Source organism: Gigantopelta aegis, chromosome 5 (genome assembly GCF_016097555.1).
Source record: "Gigantopelta aegis isolate Gae_Host chromosome 5, Gae_host_genome, whole genome shotgun sequence".
In the NCBI taxonomy this organism is placed as follows: Eukaryota; Metazoa; Mollusca; class Gastropoda; order Neomphalida; family Peltospiridae; genus Gigantopelta; species Gigantopelta aegis.
In genome coordinates this window covers 2,616,020-2,628,437 of record NC_054703.1, presented here as the reverse complement: position 1 = coordinate 2,628,437, position 12,418 = coordinate 2,616,020, and the positions used below count along the sequence as shown (strand labels likewise).

The window sequence follows — 12,418 nt, the reverse complement described above, 5'->3', positions numbered from 1 at the left end:
AAGTACCATCGTTATATATATATATACAAGTGAACTGTCATTTTAAAGAAAACGGAAAGATAAAAACTAAACAAACAAAAACAAAACAAATGGAAGTAGATGGTTGGAAAACCCCCAAAAGCAACAACATTAACTCCGGTGTTTATCCTTACTCCTACACATTTTAAAACAAGACAGTACACACCACCACGTCCTTTGATATACCATACCTGGACTGGACACGGGAGTCTGCGACTTGATAAACTCAGGAGTCACGGGTGATGAGTGCGATAGGGAGTTCTCTGGCGAGGGAGGAGGAGAACACGTGTCTCTTTGCTCGACTGCGCATAACTCGACGTCCTGCTGGCAACATGTCGTGGATTCTGGTGGAGGTGACAAGTTCAGGTGCGAGTGTGTCCGCAACGTTACAGATTTGACATTCTGCTCGGAATCGCAGGATCGAAAGTCGTTCTGTTCGCAGGATTGGTGGCTGGGAGTTTTGTGTCATTGGCCAGCATGTTTTGGAGATCTGTTGGAGACTAGAGTATGGTTTGGAGATGTCTTGGGGACTAGAGTGCGGTTTGAGAACCTCCTGCTGCGATTCTTCTGTCAGTACAGGTGAATTGCAATCTTCACCTGAAATCATCATCGATATCAGTGTCAGAATTAGAACAATTGTCCCAGCTTATGCAACTTTGAAGTTGCTGACATCAGCATGTACTGTCAAACACGCGGAGTGAAATAAGCCACTGACATTAGTTGTAAGATAGCGTAAAATACGCCACTGACATTAGCTATAAGACAGTGTAAAATACGCCACTGATATTAGTTATAAGGCTGTGTAAAACAAGCCGTTGACATTAGTTATATGATAGTATAAAATAAGCCGTTGACCTTCGTTAAGCACTGATAGTTATAAGACAATTTTGAATTGAAAAGTACCATCGTTATATATATATACAAGTGAACAGTGTCATTTTAAAGAAAATGGAAAGATAAAATCTAAACAAACAAAAACAAAACAAATGGAAGTAGATGGTTGGAAAATCCCCAAAGCAACAACATTAACTCCGGTGTTTATCCTTACTCCTACACATTTTAAAACAAGACAGTACACACCACCACGTCCTTTGATATACCATACCTGGACTGGACACGGGAGTCTGCGACTTGATAAACTCAGGAGTCACGGGTGATGAGTGCGATAGGGAGTTCTCTGGCGAGGGAGGAGGAGAACACGTGTCTCTTTGCTCGACTGCGCATAACTCGACGTCCTGCTGGCAACATGTCGTGGATTCTGGTGGAGGTGACAAGTTCAGGTGCGAGTGTGTCCGCAACGTTACAGATTTGACATTCTGCTCGGAATCGCAGGATCGAAAGTCGTTCTGTTCGCAGGATGGTGGCTGGGAGTTTCGTGTCGTTGGCGAGCATGGTTTGGAGATTTCTTGGAGACTAGAGTATGGTTTGAAGATCTCTTGGGGACTAGAGTGCGGTTTGAGAACCTCCTGCTGCGATTCTTCTGTCAGTACAGGTGAATTGCAATCTTCACCTGAAATCATCATCGATATCAGTGTCAGAATTAGAACAATTGTCCCAGCTTATACAACTTTGAAGTTGCTGACATCAGCATGTACTGTCAAACACGTCAAAGCACTGACATTAGTTGTAAGGCAGTGAAATAAGCCACTGACATTAGTTCTAAGATAGCGTAAAATACGCCACTGACATTAGCTATAAGACAGTGTAAAATACGCCACTGATATTAGTTATAAGGCTGTGTAAAAGAAGCCGTTGACATTAGTTATATGATAGTATAAAATAAGCCGTTGACATTCGTTAAGCACTGATAGTTATAAGGCAATTTTGAATTGAAAAGTACCATCGTTATATATATATATATACAAGTGAACTGTCATTTTAAAGAAAACGGAAAGATAAAAACTAAACAAACAAAAACAAAACAAATGGAAGTAGATGGTTGGAAAACCCCCAAAAGCAACAACATTAACTCCGGTGTTTATCCTTACTCCTACACATTTTAAAACAAGACAGTACACACCACCACGTCCTTTGATATACCATACCTGGACTGGACACGGGAGTCTGCGACTTGATAAACTCAGGAGTCACGGGTGATGAGTACGATAGGGAGTTCTCTGGCGAGGGAGGAGGAGAACACGTGTCTCTTTGCTCGGCAGCGCATAACTCGACGTCCTGCTGGCAACATGTCGTGGATTCTGGTGTAGGTGACAAGTTCAGGTGCGAGTCTGTCCGCAACATTACAGATTTGACATTCTGCTCGGAATCGCAGGATCGACAGTCGTTCTGTTCGCAGGATGGTGGCTGGGAGTTTTGTGTCGTTGGCGAGCATGGTTTGGAGATCTCTTGGAGACTAGAGTATGGTTTGGAGATGTCTTGGGGACTAGAGTGCGGTTTGAGAACCTCCTGCTGCGATTCTTCTGTCAGTACAGGTGAATTGCAATCTTCACCTGAAATCATCATCGATATCAGTGTCAGAATTAGAACAATTGTCCCAGCTTATACAACTTTGAAGTTGCTGACATCAGCATGTACTCTCAAACACGCGGAGTGAAATAAGCCACTGACATTAGTTGTAAGGCAGTGTAAAATACGCCACTGACATTAGTTCTAAGATAGCGTAAAATACGCCACTGACATTAGCTATAAGACAGTGTAAAATACGCCACTGATATTAGTTATAAGGCTGTGTAAAACAAGCCGTTGACATTAGTTATATGATAGTATAAAATAAGCCGTTGACATTCGTTAAGCACTGATAGTTATAAGACAATTTTGAATTGAAAAGTACCATCGTTATATATATATATACAAGTGAACTGTCATTTTAAAGAAAACGGAAAGATAAAAACTAAACAAACAAAAACAAAACAAATGGAAGTAGATGGTTGGAAAACCCCCAAAAGCAACAACATTAACTCCGGTGTTTATCCTTACTCCTACACATTTTAAAACAAGACAGTACACACCACCACGTCCTTTGATATACCATACCTGGACTGGACACGGGAGTCTGCGACTTGATAAACTCAGGAGTCACGGGTGATGAGTGCGATAGGGAGTTCTCTGGCGAGGGAGGAGGAGAACACGTGTCTCTTTGCTCGACTGCGCATAACTCGACGTCCTGCTGGCAACATGTCGTGGATTCTGGTGGAGGTGACAAGTTCAGGTGCGAGTGTGTCCGCAACGTTACAGATTTGACATTCTGCTCGGAATCGCAGGATCGAAAGTCGTTCTGTTCGCAGGTTGGTGGCTGGGAGTTTTGTGTCATTGGCCAGCATGTTTTGGAGATCTGTTGGAGACTAGAGTATGGTTTGGAGATGTCTTGGGGACTAGAGTGCGGTTTGAGAACCTCCTGCTGCGATTCTTCTGTCAGTACAGGTGAATTGCAATCTTCACCTGAAATCATCATCGATATCAGTGTCAGAATTAGAACAATTGTCCCAGCTTATGCAACTTTGAAGTTGCTGACATCAGCATGTACTGTCAAACACGCGGAGTGAAATAAGCCACTGACATTAGTTGTAAGATAGCGTAAAATACGCCACTGACATTAGCTATAAGACAGTGTAAAATACGCCACTGATATTAGTTATAAGGCTGTGTAAAACAAGCCGTTGACATTAGTTATAAGATAGTATAAAATAAGCCGTTGACCTTCGTTAAGCACTGATAGTTATAAGACAATTTTGAATTGAAAAGTACCATCGTTATATATATATACAAGTGAACAGTGTCATTTTAAAGAAAATGGAAAGATAAAATCTAAACAAACAAAAACAAAACAAATGGAAGTAGATGGTTGGAAAATCCCCAAAGCAACAACATTAACTCCGGTGTTTATCCTTACTCCTACACATTTTAAAACAAGACAGTACACACCACCACGTCCTTTGATATACCATACCTGGACTGGACACGGGAGTCTGCGACTTGATAAACTCAGGAGTCACGGGTGATGAGTATGACAGGGAGTTCTCTGACGAGGGAGGAGGAGAACACGTGTCTCTTTGCTCGACTGCGCATGACTCGACGTCCTGCTGGCAACATGTCGTGGATTTTGCTGGAGGTGACAAGTTCAGGTGCGAGTCTGTCCGCAACGTTACAGATTTGACATTCTGCTCAGAATCGTAGGATCGAAAGTCGTTCTGTTCGCAGGATGGTGGCTGGGAGTTTCGTGTCGTTGGCGAGCATGGTTTGGAGATTTCTTGGAGACTAGAGTATGGTTTGAAGATCTCTTGGGGACTAGAGTGCGGTTTGAGAACCTCCTGCTGCGATTCTTCTGTCAGTACAGGTGAATTGCAATCTTCACCTGAAATCATCATCGATATCAGTGTCAGAATTAGAACAATTGTCCCAGCTTATACAACTTTGAAGTTGCTGACATCAGCATGTACTGTCAAACACGCAGAGTGAAATAAGCCACTGACATTAGTTGTAAGGCAGTGTAAAATACGCCACTGACATTAGTTCTAAGATAGCGTAAAATACGCCACTGACATTAGCTATAAGACAGTGTAAAATACGCCACTGATATTAGTTATAAGGCTGTGTAAAAGAAGCCGTTGACATTAGTTATATGATAGTATAAAATAAGCCGTTGACATTCGTTAAGCACTGATAGTTATAAGGCAATTTTGAATTGAAAAGTACCATCGTTATATATATATATATACAAGTGAACAGTGTCATTTTAAAGAAAACGGAAAGATAAAAACTAAACAAACAAAAACAAAACAAATGGAAGTAGATGGTTGGAAAACCCCCAAAAGCAACAACATTAACTCCGGTGTTTATCCTTACTCCTACACATTTTAAAACAAGACAGTACACACCACCACGTCCTTTGATATACCATACCTGGACTGGACACGGGAGTCTGCGACTTGATAAACTCAGGAGTCACGGGTGATGAGTACGATAGGGAGTTCTCTGGCGAGGGAGGAGGAGAACACGTGTCTCTTTGCTCGGCAGCGCATAACTCGACGTCCTGCTGGCAACATGTCGTGGATTCTGGTGTAGGTGACAAGTTCAGGTGCGAGTCTGTCCGCAACGTTACAGATTTGACATTCTGCTCGGAATCGCAGGATCGAAAGTCGTTCTGTTCGCAGGTTGGCGGCTGGGAGTTTTGTGTCATTGGCCAGCATGTTTTGGAGATCTCTTGGAGACTAGAGTATGGTTTGGAGATCTCTTGGGGACTAGAGTGCGGTTTGAGAACCTCCTGCTGCGATTCTTCTGTCAGTACAGGTGAATTGCAATCTTCACCTGAAATCATCATCGATATCAGTGTCAGAATTAGAACAATTGTCCCAGCTTATACAACTTTGAAGTTGCTGACATCAGCATGTACTGTCAAACACGCGGAGTGAAATAAGCCACTGACATTAGTTGTAAGGCAGTGTAAAATAAGCCACTGATATTAGTTATAAGGCTGTGTAAAACAAGCGGTTGACATTAGTTATAAGATAGTATAAAATAAGCCGTTGACATTCGTTACGCACTGATAGTTATAAGGCAAGTAAGGTTTTGATTGGTCGAATGAAAGGTCCAACGGGCTGCTGTTAGATCCACATGTAATAGTGGAGCTAATTTTAATTAGATTGAGCCTGCCCCCTAGAAAAATAGGTTACGTACGCCTGTGGGGGTACCAAGACTACCCCCCCCCCCCCACCCCCCGTTAAGACGAGGCAAAAACGAAAGCATATCATTATGAGACCTTACAGCGACAGACATTTGTTGCTATAAAACCGGTGGTACACTGGCGTAACCAGGATTTTATAGTGTGTGTGTGGGGGGAGGGGGGGGGGGGGGGCACACTATGTATGTCTGTATGATTTTATAAAATTTAATAGTTTAAAAAAATTTAAAAATTAATTGGGGTGGGGGAGCATGCCGATCAACTTCCAATACTTCCGGTTTTCGTGCAGTTCTAACATAAAGAAAATGCTTCTTTTTACTAATTTAGTAAATAACTATATACATCTACGCTGCTTTGTTGTTCGTTCACCACGAACATAGTCGTGCTAAAAAAAGAAAAAACCTTAATATTTTATTTTTGTTTGAAAAAGGCATCTTATCTGAAAAAGGGGGGTGGGGTGGCGCTTGAACACCGGACACCCCTTGTATCCGCTACTGATCTTCATCATTATGATTAGAGCATCATGGAATAAGAAGTAAGCCGCGATCAGGCCCGTAGTCAATGGGGGGTCGGGGGGGGGGGGCAGTCGACCCCCCCCCCACCGGTGGCTTTTGTTTTCAATATGCCCCCGGACCCCCCCCCCCCAAGCCACTCATGCCTCATCATAAGCCTAAACGACCCCCCCCCCCCCCCCCTTCTCAAAATCCTCGCTACGGGCCTGCGCGAAGTTGGTTGCTCCTCTTTGACAGGTAAGGAACCTATCGTAGGATCAGTTTTCGTCCTGTAGTGTGTGTATTATTGATTACTATGTGAAATATTTGTTATCGGCGAACTCGAAAATGATTAATGTAGGCTAAAAGTATTTAATGTCAAACAAAGGGTTATTGTTGTATTAGAGCTGGAATACTTGCCCACCCGGTTTTTTCGTGTTTTGCTATACAGTTATCTCTGACGACAATTAAAATTAGCTCTACTGGGTCTACCAGTAAATCTAACAACATTGCGTGGACTCCCATGTCCAGGTGACATTTCATCTATAAATAACAATTTTAATCTCGATCAATTACTCTTCGCCTTTTATAGCGTTATTCGGGAGCATATAAATTCTAAAAATATCGGGTTAGACTATTTATGCAATAGGCAAACTTGTTGGTCTATTCAACATTGTAAAAACGGGGGAAAGTGCAGTAATAAACTCTGGATTGTATACTAGTATAAACAGCTTTTATGGCTATACCATCACGGGGTTTTTTGGGTTGTTTTTTTTTGTCTTGAAACGAATTTTATATTGAAATTAGTTTCTGGCATACTTCATAATTCACCCGAATCATTTCGTATACCCTCGGCATAATCCCGAACGTTTTCAAATTCTTTTCAAATCACTGGCATGATTTTGCAAGTACGGTTTTGATTGGTCGAATGAAAGGTCAACTGGACATGAGCTCCAATGGGCTGCTGTTAGATGTAGGCCTAATAGTGGAGCTAATTTTAATTAGATTGTCTGACGACAGAGAGCGATCATAACCGTCCATATGTCCGTTAAGCTCTTAACAGCAGAGTACTGGCTGACGCCTACAACTATACATTTCTTACCTGACTCTTGCAGTTTGGCGATTCTAGATAGTCGGCTGGGTAGCAGCATGTGATTTCTCTTCTCCCAGAACTTGACCAAGTTGTTGTAAGACTGCGACGGCGCAGGATCTCTGACGTCATCTATTTTAGCGCCCGACACCGTGAGGGGTTTTCCACATGACGGTTTTAAACTGTTTGAAATGGGCCGTTCACCCACGTCCGTGTGACACTTGGGGGTCTCCAGCTTGCTGGATTTGACGCCGTCTTCGTTATTTTGTTCATCAGAATCCTCTTCGCTACTGTTTTCAACAGAATGCTTTTCTATCTTTCTTTTTCTAGCAAGGAGACTTTTACTTTCGATTTCGCGAATTGTTTCTTCAACATACTTTTCTTTGATAACGTTTGGAGCTGAAAACATTTTGTTGTTTTGTTCATCAGAATCATCTTCGCTATTGTTTTCAACAGAAAGTTTTTCTATCCGTGTTTGTTTCGCTTGGTGACTTTTACTTTCGATTTTGCGAATTATTTCTTCAACGGACTTTATTTTGTTAACCTCCTGGGCTGTATACATTTTGTTTTGTTCATCAGAATCATCTTCGCTACTGTTTTCAGCAGAATGTTTGTCTATCTTTCTTTTTCTAGTTTGGCGACTTTTACTTTCGATTTTGAGAATTATTTCTTCAACGGACTTTATTTTGTTAACTTCTGGGGCTGTATAGACTTCGTTTTGTTCATCAGAATCCTCTTCGCTATTGTTTTCAGCAGAATGGTTTCCTATCCGTTTTTGTTTAGCTTGGCGACTTTTACTTTCGATTTTGCGAATTATTTCTTCGACAGACTTTATTTTATTAACGTCTGGAGCTGAACACATTTTGTAGTTTTGTTCATCAGAATTATCTTCGCAAATGGTTTCATCAGAATATTTTTCTATATTTCTTTTTATAGCATGGCGATTTCTACTTTCGATTTCGCTAATTATTTCTCCAACTGACTTTATTTTGTTAGCTTGTGAAGCTGAAAACATTTCTTTACCGATTTGTGTTTCAGAAAACACTTTCCTACATATCTGGAAATCTGTACGCCCATCTTGTTTTCTGTTTAACCATTTTATCTCACACGAAACGATGTTAAGGTCGTATTCTTTGTTGAAATTGTGTGTTTTAAAACACTTCTCAAAGATCGTCTGACTATTTTGGTGGTCTATTTTAAAATTGAGTTCATTTATAAGTTGAATAATCTTCGGGCTTCCTTTGTTCATTTTGTTAGAAAATTAGCAGCTTTGAACATCCTAATGGCAGTTTTCGCGTACGTCAAACCGAATCGCTGTAAAACAGAATATAACATAACTATACAAATATAAATGATATGGCATTTTGTAAAAAAAAAAATCAATAATAATATTCTCTTCTTTTTTAAAAATAATAACAGTAATAATAATAATAGAAAAATATTTTTAAAAGAAAAACCCACCAATATTCCGAATAGCCTATACAATAATAATAATAATAATAATAATAATAAGAAGAAGAAGAAGTAAATACCTTATTTTAAATGTATACAATAAATGTTTCAAAAGATAATAAAATTAATGAATAATAATAATAATACGAGGAATATATTCCCTTTACACCGGAGGTGAAATTTCGTTAACACCGATGTCAACCTTCACCTTCGTCTTTATATTACGCCAGGCCGAATGACATCAATGTTTTTATTCAAATCAGCGCGGTCAAGAAACTCTGTTTCAAAATGGCGACCGGTTACAATCTTCGACGCAGGAAGCTCTCTCTCCAAACGTGGAGTTTTCAATACACAAAAGCAGACGCCTACTCAAGTTTCAGCCCCTCTCGGCCCCACATCTGATACAAATAACTTTGCGTCCGAGTTGGAAAAGGAATATTTACAAGTAAAAGACTCCTTGAACAAAGTGTCGTTGCCAAACTACTTCAGTACGGTAGACCTACTTGAAAGTGTTTGATGGTAGACAAGGAATTTCTAAAGAATGTCACAGTTCTTTATCAGTAATTTCTAAGTGTGCACGCTGTAAGCAAACAGCTTTGAAACAATTAGACTACTTACATTGGACTCGGGGCTCCTCGATTTTTTGTTTTAATCCACTAGCCATGGAATCAATCAGTGATTTTAAAAATTTGCTAGCCACGATTAAAAATCCACTAGCCCTACTTTACTTTTAAGTTAAAACAAGTTTATTAAATAATAGTAATAATCAGATACGTCACCTAAAGAGGGAGACAGAGCTTAGAAGTACTAACAGTGAGGGGTCGGGTGGTGTCAGAATATTTAGATTTATAAAATAGACTTAACTGCAACATTTGACATAAAACATTCACTAGCCGTGGGGCATGGTAATTGTAGTTATTTACTAGCTCAACATTGAATATCACTAGCCATGGGAGTGGGGCTACCATAATCTAGAAGCCCTGGTTGGACTATTCCCGTGAGGAAGATAATTTTGCTAAACTGTTTACTATTCTCAATGCTCAAATAAACTTCGTTCAGAGTGAGTATGCAGTTATCTTAGTGAAGAGCAGGTTCGATGGAGAGACATTGTTTAAAAGTTTGAAGAAAAATTCCTCTGCTTTGTTTGGTCAGTCCTTAGACAATCTGAAAATAGTAGCTGAAATTATAGCTGCTAGACAGCGTTTTGATAACACTACTCAATACTGGCCATACAGAGGTTCTTACTCATACAGAGGTCGCACTCGTAGTTAGGCCTACTTTACAAGACGTTTTGGGTTTGCAAGACTGTCGGGTGCTTTTGACAATTTCTCAGCGCATAACCAAAGGCCGATGAGAGCTCATTACCCAAATGTTGGAAGTTCACATGGTCAGGACTAGGATTCAGTTTGATTATGTGTTTTGGTAACCTACCAGATAAAGTTGAGTTTTTGGAGAGAAAAAAATGGTGCAAATAAAACGCTTATTACTTGGTTGAAAGATGGCATAAGTTTAAGCCGGGCTTTTGTTTTATCAATAAGCCCGTATAATTATTGTAAACTTATTAGATGTGTTGTAACTCCGTGCGAAGTTGTTGCGGATTTCTGCATATGTTGACGATTTTATTCTTAGTAGCAAATCCATCGAGGTTGACAAAGAACTTTTGTTAATGTTTTGTCTGAATTAGGATTTGTTGTTAATTTTGATAAATCTGATTTGGTTCCTAGTACGTCCAAGGCATATATAGGTAAAACAGAGACAACAATGTGGATATGTATACCTAAAACTGGTGTCCGAAAACGTAAACATGATATTACTAGGGCTAGGCCTATATCTAAGAAATTCATTTGTGCTCGTGGTCATTATTATTATTATTATTATTAGTTTGTATTGTATATTTGTAGTGGCATAAGTTTTTTCATAAATTATTATTATTATAAAAAAAATAAAAAAATAAACCCAATATTTTACAATATTCCGAATATTTAATAATAGTAACAATAATATCAATAATAATAATAATTCTTTGGAATGCTGTAAATGCCGTATTTTATCTGCACCCTTCCCCCACCCCCCCCCCCCCCAATTTTTTTTTTTTTTAAATTTTTTTTTAAAAAAATAAATAAAACAAATCATGTAGGCCTATCCGCTAATTTTATGTGCAAAACTGAAAACAAAATACCGTTTACATTTTTGACATTGTATCGCAAATTAACATTGGCTTAGCCAGGATTTTACATTATAAGTGTGCTTTATGACGATAGGCAAATATAACGTGATGAGGCGGGGAGAGGTATGACTGGGAATGGGCAATAAATTAATACTTTTCATGGAACATATGAAGGGTGGATTGCTTAACGGTTATCGTCTGGTATATTATTATCAGGAGTAATACTTATACTTAATCTAGCTGCTTCAGTTATTTTTGAATCAGTGGCGTAGCGAGGTGGGGGGGGGGGGCATGTCTCACCCCAATCAGACATTTCTTCTTCTTTTCTTTTTTTACTATATTAAATTTTATAAAATCATACATAAGTACTTAAATATTGTGGGTTGCCCCCACCCCCTCCCAATAGTGGGTTTCCCCTTCACCCCAATCTGAAATCCTGGCTACGCCACTGTTAATTAATATTTTTGTTACCGCGTTGTCCGAGTACAGGCAGTAGCACAGCGCGTATCCAACACAAATGCGTGACGTCATAGAAGACTTGCGTCACAATAACGATTGCCCCGCCTCCCAATCCCAACGTGTAATGACGCACAAAACAATGTCATTGCGTTTGTTTCAGTAGACGTCAGCGGAGTCTTTGAAAGCAAAGAGGTGTATTGGCCCATGTGGAAATTTTGAGGGCCCAAACCTGTTAAAGAGAGTTCATGACAAAATAGTTTGACTGTCCGCATCGTGAATCTGGGTCACAACTGCCCAGTATTACTTGCCCGGGGGACTAGCGCCATTTAAAATTAAATTGTACTCGCCCCCAGGGATTTCTACTCGCCTGGGGCGAGGGGGCGAGCCTTAGCTTCTATCCCTGCTGTCTTAATGTTTCTAGCATACATACAAGAATAATATTGCACTAAAAATTGATTTAGCCTCAGGGGAACGGTGTTCGTCCACCCCAGCCAACGCCCCTAAGATATAACCAGTAATGGGAGTGGCATTCCACCTACAACTGTTCCAGCCAGTGCACCACGACTGGTATATGAAAGACCTTGGTATGTGCTATCCTGTTTGTGGGATGGTGCATATAAAAGATCCCTTGCTACTAATGGAAAGAAAATGTAGCGGGTTTCCTCTATGACTGTCAAAATAACCGCTTGACATCCAGTAACCGATGATTAATAAATAAATGTGCTCTAGTGGTGTCGTTAAATAAAGCAAACTTCTTCCACCTACAAGTGAAATAGGAAACACTAACGTATCCAGAGGGATGTCTTTTTCTCCACTCCGTATATATACTATTTTCCTGACCCCCCCCCCCCCCCCCCCCCCCCCCCTCTCCGTCTCCAATAAAGATCTGGCAAACGACTCCCGATAACAAAACATCCAAGTTATATCTACACGTCCCTGGTTTTCTTATTTACATTTGAAAATGATGAGACTGTTTCAGTCCTGTCATATTAGTAGCGAAGGTGATCGCAGTGTTGGCATATCCGATCCCTATCGCATCATATCTCACAGGATCGTGTCGTAAATTTTATATAACTTGCAGCGTACCACAACGCAGAAAAACT

The 12,418-nt window shown here is 40.2% G+C and overlaps 1 protein-coding gene across 1 annotated transcript; it reads right to left on the bottom strand.

Moving 5' to 3' along the window:
• Nucleotides 1-244: 244 nt before the first annotated feature.
• Nucleotides 245-12,138, bottom strand: LOC121373463 (flocculation protein FLO11-like). The gene is made up of 8 exons (XM_041500128.1): nt 11,328-12,138; nt 7,250-8,551; nt 4,879-5,283; nt 3,926-4,330; nt 3,013-3,417; nt 2,064-2,468; nt 1,124-1,528; nt 245-615 (listed from the first exon to the last, which is right to left on the bottom strand). Exons 2-8 carry the CDS (start codon nt 8,484-8,486, stop codon nt 245-247), a joined length of 3,633 nt encoding a protein of 1,210 aa, XP_041356062.1. The 5' UTR covers nt 8,487-8,551; nt 11,328-12,138.
• Between the last annotated feature and the right edge of the window lie 280 nt (nt 12,139-12,418).

Bases quoted from the DNA above. Each gene is read 5' to 3' on its own strand.
- LOC121373463 (XM_041500128.1), bottom strand. From the start codon at position 8,486: ATGAACAAAGGAAGCCCGAAGATTATTCAACTTATAAATGAACTCAAT. The intron at 4,331-4,878 runs GTATGGTATATC...TGATGATTTCAG, and splicing joins GACTCCCGTGTCCAGTCCAG to GTGAAGATTGCAATTCACCT. The intron at 1,529-2,063 runs GTATGGTATATC...TGATGATTTCAG, and splicing joins GACTCCCGTGTCCAGTCCAG to GTGAAGATTGCAATTCACCT.